We start from the raw sequence: 9,038 nt of genomic DNA, 5'->3' as shown, positions 1-9,038 counted from the left end.
TGTTTACAATTTACAACAGCTGGTAAGGAGTGTGCATCATGCATTACAATTCATCAGTGGGCATAGCCAAATTGTTTAAAAACTAAATTGGAGGCACGGAGTTCTGCTATGAACATGAAAAACAATATTTGTAAAAGTAGCATTACAAATTTCAAAGGGGGCACGAGTCAACACTCCAGTTGTTTGGTGACGCCACCATTTATTACAAAGCTCAAACATGTTTACAAATTGCCAGAACAAGCAGCCAGATAAGGAGAAGTGTTGCGAGTAAACACTTAATGCTACCCTGGCTCTTTTTTTTTGGGTAGAAAACCTACAGCAACTGAAGTATCCAGCCAACAATTTTATAGTCTGCTGAACAAAAACTAAATTTTGGTTTGCGGGAAAAAGAACTGGTACGTAGACGACGGGAACAAAAACTTTGCCAACCGTGCTGCGAGTTGGACACTTTTTTAAATAGTTTTTTTATTTTTACAATTTTAACTTTTTGAAATTTTTTTTGTATTTCGTTTCTTTTTTACACAAAGCCGCAGCAAAATTTTTCTTTGAAAAGTTTTAGTCTTTAAAGAAAAGCAAGGGCTTAAATCAAGAGCAGCAGTTTCCTGTCCTTGCAATTAAAGATATGCAATGGGTTCATATGTTAGTGTTCATTTTTTATTGACTGTTGAAGAATGCATCAGTCTTAAAAAGTAAAGATTGAGCACCACTAGTAGAAAAATTACCATTTCATTAACAGGATGAATGACGAAAAGGTGTCAACACACCTTAGAGCCTGGTTGATTATTTTGTAAATGAGTTCATCTTTCCAAACCTATTTTTAAAAAAGCACCACCATAAAAAAAACTGGAAATGCGTAAAAGAAATGCTTCTACATTCATTTGGCAGTTAGTGCAAAACCAATGCACAAGGGATATATTTTTTTTATTCCAGACAGGAAGTCAGGAAATACTGACCATGGCTTGAACATGCTTGCAAATACTGTTCCATGAATGCAGACTTAGAAATTGTTCAAAATTAACATTGTAGCTCACTGCTGTTACATTAAAATCTAATCAGATGAGATGAATAGAAACATATCAAACTCCAAGTCGAGCTCTCCTCCCTCACTGTGTTGTATTTAAATGCAAGTGCCAAATGCAAACCAATGTGTTCCTCCTCACAGATCTTGTGCATTTACAGATTATTTAGGCAGATTAGAAAAGAGGGTACGGGTTTGCTGAAGAGTAAATTGACACATTACTCAAAACTTGCTTGGAAAGTAGGAAACCACTGCTTCTTTAGACAAATATTTACAGATGTTTCAACACTGATCCAAGACCAGTTACTGTACAGTTGCCAGTATCAGTACCTTGTTACAGTGTTTGGTTTGGGGGGGAAAAACAAAAGGACAACTCAAACTCGGCAATTTGATGCACTTTTTTTTCTTAATTGCAATCCTATGTCTCATGAAACATCTTAGAAACTTGCTCAAACAAGATTAACTTTGCACTTTTGCTTCAAGGCAAGCCAACGATAAATGTCCTAATTCCAAAATGCTGCACCTTTATGTCGCCAAATCCCGATGGACAAAATCAATCCAGGAGATGCACACCATCACTAAACACTTTTTCATTTTACCTGCAGCTTCACGGTCAAACTTGGGTGCAAAGTCTGACAAGGCCCTGCCCTCCAGCCGAACCCAGTTTTGTCGGTCAAGAGCTTTCTAACATACTGGCCCCACATTCGCAACTGCCTTGAAAGCGTACTAGTACTTCATTCCTGGGACAAACTCCTTGGCATTGGGGTTCAGGCTGCTGGAAACCTGCAACAGGTAGACAGGAGACCGTGTCAGATCACTTGCACACATCTCAATTTAACTGGCTGTAAACAAACTACTTGCGGTAACAAGGTGGGCACTTATACAAGCTATTCAGTTAAACATATGCAAAATGTTTTGAATTTGTGCATGTGAATGTCATCCAGGAGATCCAGTGATATGGCATTTGGCAGAGGATAAGTTAACATTGCATACAAAAATGTTACAATACCACCATCTGTTTTTCGTTATACATTTAGCAACCTATTGCAGAATATTATATTTTCTTAGGTTTCAAATTCGTTAATTATTTATGTCTAGCCTCTGTTGACCTGCATAAATGTTTGAAAAGCAGCACCTCCATGAACTAATTCTCATCCACAAACGAAAATTCGCCCAAGCAATGACAACTTTTGCAACTTTTAACTGTACCAAATGTAAACAGACGTATCCAAATCACTCTACGCATGCTGTCACTTTAACAGCGTGCAATCACTTCCCTACCAATGACTGCCTCTTTGTGCTCAAATCGACCTTGTAAAAACAAACATCGGCTTGCACATTTCCACAAACCCACACTACAGCTTTGTGGCGAACGTGGCTGTTTGCGGTAGAGATCACAGACAAGCTCACGAGCTGAAAGCAGCAAGGCAATGTCAGATCACACGTGTGCGCGCAGGGCACTGCCACCCTCTCCTCCTTGCCCCCACCACCACCACCCAAGTCCGCATGCTCACCGGTTGCGCGGGGGCAGCAGAGCTGGCTGGCCCATCGCCCAGGCTCAGACCGTTGAGCTGCGCTGCTGCCTCAGCGGCCGCCTGGCGTGGAAGGTCACGTGACGGGATGAACCATTCACTCTCCTCCTCGTCCAGCATCTCCTGGAAGCAACGCTCCAGGAACTCCTCCTCCCACAGCTCCTGCTCTACCTGTGTGCACATGGGGAAAGTATGTTTACCTTCATTCATTCATTGAGTTGTTGCAATCTTCTTGTATATGATTGGATCAATAGGAACCTGTATGTCTAGGTCCAAATTTGTTAGCCAGCAAATGGCTTTAGTTGATATGTCATGGACTGCTTCAATGCCATTGTTGAATTTTTCATAATTAAGTGGTTCACTAGGTGGTAATGGTAATAACTTTTTTGCACTTGTACAATCTTGGAAAAAAAAATTTGCGGAATAATTAACTTAAGGCGTAGAGGTCCTCTGCTGCAGGGAGTTTCATAAAGAAATATCCATCGTGTTTGGACGCATATATCAGATGTTTACATCTACAGCCATTTTGTCAATCCACTTACAGCTAAGGGGATATTGGCCATACTTCAACGCTGGTCAGTGTCTGGTTAGTGAAGAGCAGGGGGAGCTCATGATTATAGCTCGTGAAAGTTATTTGAAAAAACTGACGGCCCCTTTCAATTTACACCATTGCATTTGCTTCAGCAGTGAGATTTCAGTCAAGATGCCTTCCTGGGTCTGCGCCTGTTTTTGCGCGCTCTAGGTGCACGTGCAGTACAGAACAGGCCCAAGCACCTGTCTGTTGTAATCCTCCTCGTTTTCCATCCACATGAAGTCGGCGAACGGGTTCTCGTCCCCAGGGCCCCCGCCGCCATGCTGCTGCGGGTGCTGGAGGTGCATGTGGTGAGATGGTGGGATGTGCTGGAAGTGATGCAGATGCCCCGGGTAATTGTGGGGGTGGTGGTGGTGATGGTGTTGGTGGTGCGGGGGCATCGGCTGAGGCGGCATCTGCATCGGAGGGCCGTTCCTGCTACCGCTGCTGCCATTGTTTGTGGCACCCTGCTGCATGGCCGAACCAGGGACTGAGGGGATGTTGCCCGGCGAAGGGGGGCCAGCGGAGGGGCGGCCGGAACCAGGAGTCTTCATCATCACACGCTCGCCACACCAAGCCTGCGGAGACATTGGAGTGGCAGCGCTCAATCAGTTGCGAGAAGAAATGAAGGTATGGCATTTGCAGTTTTATTTCATGACTAGTGTTTGTACGTATGTGTGTTGAACTTCTTTCACGCCGTACGTAGCCAACCATTCTAAATCGGAAGTGTGATTGTTTTAATTTCAGAACAATATTAAAATAACTACGTTTTTATTTAATATTTTCAAACATCTATTCATTCATAGAATGTTTAATGGAACCTTTGGAGTGATTTTTTTAGAAAGAGTAATTGTAATTAATTTAATCATGTTAATTTTTACTTTTAATTGAGTTATTCTACCTCATTTTATTTCTTTGTTAAATCTTAATGGAATCTCAATATTCTGCGGACCTGAATTGTAATATTGTACAATACATTTTCCACTTGAATGAGGGCATCCCCACCCTTGTGCAGGTAGTGGGGGATTACTGGACCATACTTCACCACACTGGCAAGTGGAGAGCATATAACTTTAATATAACTCCTACCTACCATGCAAGCCATCCAGAATCCTATGGCAATCTGTTTGTGCATGATGGTCACTCATCCAAGCACTATCCAGGCTCACGCCCGCTAAGTGTCCAATATCTAATGAGATTTGGTGTATTCCAGGTGATTTGGTCATAGACTTTACAGATATAATCTTATCCAATAAAAGTTTAGCTTTGATACTTTTAACTAATGCTTAATATTATACTCACACATTAAATGTAAAAATTGTATATTACACTAGCCCGGTTTAAACAGTATGTTCTAAGTAGACACACTAAGTAGACACACTATTTAAAATCTTGTTTGTGTCGCTATGGCACTGCAGTGCTAAGTGATACCTTAAGATTAAAAAAAGTTACGTTTGGCTTGAGTTGGCTACGTACGGCTCAAAAGTTCAACATACATAGGCAAACATTAACCATTGCCAAATCAACGACTCTAACAATTATAGTCACCAACACCTACGTTAAAGCAGATGTAGATTTTTTTTTTACACAATCATGCCCACCACGTAACCTGCAGTTTAGTTCAGCATGAAATTAATGTACAATAATATCAATAATAAAACATATTCCTCAGCATTGCATACCGACCAGTTCAAATGACCCTCCATATTTTCATTGAGCTGAAGAGTTGCCTTTTATAGTCCCAATGGCATTGAGATCATTTGTTAAAAATACCGCCACCGCCTCTGCTTGCACACCTGCTCCAGACTGCAGCCGCGTGTAAAAATTACCGAGGCAACATACGAACATATACCCCGCCCCCAGCGCGCGCTAACAGGCAGCAAAGAGAACAGTTTCACCCTGATAGGCGCGCCACGGTGACAAGATCTGAACTACCTCGCCTGGTGTACAGGAGGTCGTAGGTTCGATCCGGACGCTGACGCTTGTATATTTGGAGTTTGCATGTTCTCCCCCGTGGTTGCGCGGATTTTTCTCCGGCTCCTCCGGTTTTTCCTCTCCACATTTAGAAACATGCGGTTCTGAGTATTTGGCTGCTATAAATGTCCACATAAGCCACTTCTTCTTTGAGATATAATTTGTGGCCAGGTCGCTTCTGGAAAAAAGCTATATAGCACAGTGGGCCTTACCTGGTTAAATATTTTTTTCAATGTTTGATTTATAGGTGCCACATTTTGTGCCAGGGTGCGGCCTCGTTGAAAACTCTGCCCCCCTTTGGAAAGGAGTTGTTTTGTTAAAAGGTCTCCCAGCATTACATAAACACTACACGTGTATTTATCACTTGATACGTTTCAGCGTAGGGTGGGGGGTAGTGGTTAGTGCACTAAGCGATGAACCCAGGCGACATTAATTTAATGTATGGAGACAGCCAACACCAGCGATGGAGAGTGATATCCGACCCATTCATGGGCACCCGGCCCACCAACCCACACTGACCATCGTGAGCATGGTCAAACTATCATGACTAAAGGTTGTGGGGAGGCCTTCATCCAACATTTGATTGATTACAGGCTGTACATTATACACCATTTACAGCCTAATATTAATCGGCAGCCACTGTTGTTTACACAGCCATATGGCCTGCAGCACATCGTGACCACAACTCCCTCCCTGGTTTCACGCCTGCTCCCCAACATGCTCTTGCTGCCAACCGCTGTGGACACAACCCACGCACGGGTAGGAGCGGCTGGACGTTTTAAACAAGAAATTAGACCCACAAGAAGGAAAAGCATAAACTTGTACCGCTCCAAAAGCCTAACGCTCTCTGCATTGGTAGACTTATGAACAGATTTCGATGTTGATGAAATAACAGATTCGCCGCATTGTGAAGACAACTACAACCATTAAACGTTTTCCAGCGTATAAATCTGGTCCAAAGCGTCTTCAATTATGTTAAGTGCCGGTGTCAGCCAGTAGCAGAAACTCCACATTCCCAAGATGAGGGCACGGTCCCCAGAGGACGAACAATGAATTCGAATGATTTAACTGCCACGTGCAAAGTCTAACATACCTGATAAGTGATTATGGTAATGGACATGCGTTGACAATTATCATTACCACGAATTAGTATAATTATTGTCACACATTACCAATAATTCCTATTTTCGCTTCAATGCATGGCAAACATTAATGGACGGTCTACAAAAACGGCGGGCGCATTTTTTTGCGCGGAAAAAATAAAGATATCCGAGTCTGGTGGACTTGAACAGAGGCTGAAATCGCCTGCACGGATCAGTTTTGTTTGAATACCCTGTGAGCCAATAAGCTCTTATTGGGCAATGGGATTCCAGACTCTGAGGGCAGCAGAGGAAAATGAGCGACCTCCTACTCATCTCTGGTTGACGGGAGGAGCGATAAAAGTTCATGATTTCGACAGCTACGACTGCGAAAAAGAGCATGCTAGTTGGCGATTAGTGTAAATATTTCAGTCATATTAACAAGTTGTATCAACGGCAGGCGTGGTAAACACGATGTGAGTGTGAACGAGAAAGTCATGCTAATACTCTAAAGCCAAACCGTTCAGACAATTACGCCGAGTGGCAATGCGTATTAGTGATTAACACAGAGAGTGGGGCCTAGCGATGTGGGGTTGGCAAGCACGATGGCAACCAGCGAGTCTCACTTTCACCGCGGTCAACCAGTGCCCCCGTGAATGCCGGTGTACGCCAATCGCTGCGACGTTTCGTGCCGACGGCGAGTCGTAAACTCGCGCCAGCATTTCCACAATTGACCCCCCCATCCCGCACGTGCAAAGCCCCGATTTTACAGGCCCCGCCACCTGTCACTCGCTCGCTCGACCTCTCTCGCTCTCTCAACGCTTGTTACCACGCTCTTCACGAGACGGCCACACAGCGCTCGACCCCAACGCGCAACGAACACAACTCGACGCAACCAACAAACAAACAAAAAAACCCTTCCAAGTGCTGCAATGCAATGGGGCTCGCCTGACCGAAGCGCTCCCGCAAGGCCGCACCCCACCAACACCCCCCGTTGTTTACACGCTGGCTGGCGGGGGGGGTGGCTCTCGAGCGGCGCGCGGGCCTTCCTACCGATTGCAGAGGGCGGCGAGCGCAGGGCGAGCCCGAGGAGCGAGCGAGCGAGGCGATGTCTGCGTTCCCGAGGCCGAGTGCCGGCGTTGGTCGCGTCTCGGGTGGTGGTGGCGGTGGGTTTGGCTGTGCGTGGCGAGGCCTTTAGGGTCGCTACGGCGCATGCGCGGCTCGCGAGGCGTGACGTCACGCTGGGAGGCTTGTCGAAGGCCGCGCGCTGCGATTGGGTGGAAGCGTGGCACGTGACGGGCACGACGCCCTACCCCCCCCACACTTCCCACCCCACCCCCACCTCGGCTGGAGACCTTCAGAGGGAGGTTTATCCGTGTTGGGAAATGCAAAAGCGGGGTTGCAAAGTCTCCTTGGGTGGTTTGAGGGGGTGTGGGGAGCGCGGGTTTATCCGTGGTGCGAAATCTAAATGCGAGTGGGAAGTGGTCACGTGGACAGAGGAGCGCGTTCGTTAAGAATCGATTATTATTCATTCTTGCACAGGGGATGGTTATGACTTAAGCTAATTTGTATGTCAGAATCAGGATATGTATTTCTACTGGAGGAATCCGATGATCCGTAAAGCTCTTTGTTCATTGATGTCCAGTAGGAGCGGGTCAGAACGTTACAACAATAAACAGTACAAAAAAACTCAATAGGAGTGCACATTCGCAAATCACTAAAGAAGCGCGCTTGTTTGATACATATATATCCTGTGTTTATTGCTCCAGTTTTCTCATGACGTGTCAAAGACATCTAACTTACCTTTCTATAATTGTTTATTTATTTATTTGGTACTGTGCGTAATACATTTTATGTGTTGACTATCACGTCGCTGTCAAATAATCCCTTATTTAGAGATACGGAGTGAAGCTCTGGAGATTAACGTGACATTTAAAATACCCAGTGAATCTAAAGTTGTCCACGACGAACTGGGATCGATTTCACGAGTGAAGGAGGTTGGGATTCAGGGTCAACGACTGCAAGGTCACTAGGAAAAAGCGCCTGCGAGTTAAGCACCTCCTTGAATCAGGAGCATTTGTGAGAACATACAGGAATGGTTATGAGCTAAGAGTAAAACTAACGATAACATCTAAATGCCAAGAGCAAATTACTTGAATTGTTGTACACGATAAAAAAAATCACGTGCGTAAAATTGTTATATCGATGTGTGTAACACGCGCTATGAATGAATAAAAATGTGCATTTAACAGTGGAAACAATTTATCATACGTCAGTGCTGTATGCAGAAGCTATGCATTATGCAATATCCCACAAAGTTTGCAATCATGTTCGATTTGCGTTCTCTGTCTGCCATGGCTTTTAAAGAGGGACTATGAGTAACGTCACAATCTGCAGTAGTTGTCCGAACTGCTAAAGAGTGATCGCCGGGCAACTTTGCTTACTCAGCTTGATCGATGTCTGCAGATATTTCCGAGTTTTTTTTATTCCTCCCCGCACTGAGTTATTTGCACCGAATACATTGGTGGCGGCGGGACGAGCGGTGGCGCAGCGGTTAGCGCAGTGGTCACAACTGCCCTATGAACCCTGCGAGCTCGGTTCGATTCCCGGCCATGGATGAACCCATTGTGGTGAGTGTTATCTGAACCGATCCTTTAAAACTAATTTCTTTACAACTGCTTCTGGTTGTGTCTCGTTTGTTGTCCTTCCCACGCACCTCCAATTAGCACAGTTTGCTGTACACGGTGCGAAAGAAGTTCAAGATACATACTATCCGAGGCCACCCATTCACCAACGCGCACTTACCAGCTTTTAATCAAGCATGGTCTAACAACCCCCAAGATCGAAACTCATGGAGATACCTT

General features: G+C 44.8%; 1 protein-coding gene across 1 annotated transcript; it reads right to left on the bottom strand.

Moving 5' to 3' along the window:
- Nucleotides 1–35: 35 nt before the first annotated feature.
- Nucleotides 36–7,398, bottom strand: LOC144935144 (uncharacterized). Its single transcript, XM_078861591.1, has 4 exons — nucleotides 7,228–7,398; nucleotides 3,325–3,699; nucleotides 2,533–2,721; nucleotides 36–1,801 (listed from the first exon to the last, which is right to left on the bottom strand). Exons 2-4 carry the CDS (start codon nucleotides 3,676–3,678, stop codon nucleotides 1,745–1,747), a joined length of 600 nt encoding a protein of 199 aa, XP_078717717.1. The 5' UTR covers nucleotides 3,679–3,699; nucleotides 7,228–7,398; the 3' UTR covers nucleotides 36–1,744.
- Nucleotides 7,399–9,038: the final 1,640 nt, after the last annotated feature.

This window comes from Lampetra fluviatilis, chromosome 12 (assembly GCF_964198595.1).
Source record: "Lampetra fluviatilis chromosome 12, kcLamFluv1.1, whole genome shotgun sequence".
NCBI classification, from domain to species: Eukaryota; Metazoa; Chordata; class Hyperoartia; order Petromyzontiformes; family Petromyzontidae; genus Lampetra; species Lampetra fluviatilis.
This window is presented reverse-complemented; position numbering and strand designations above follow the sequence as displayed.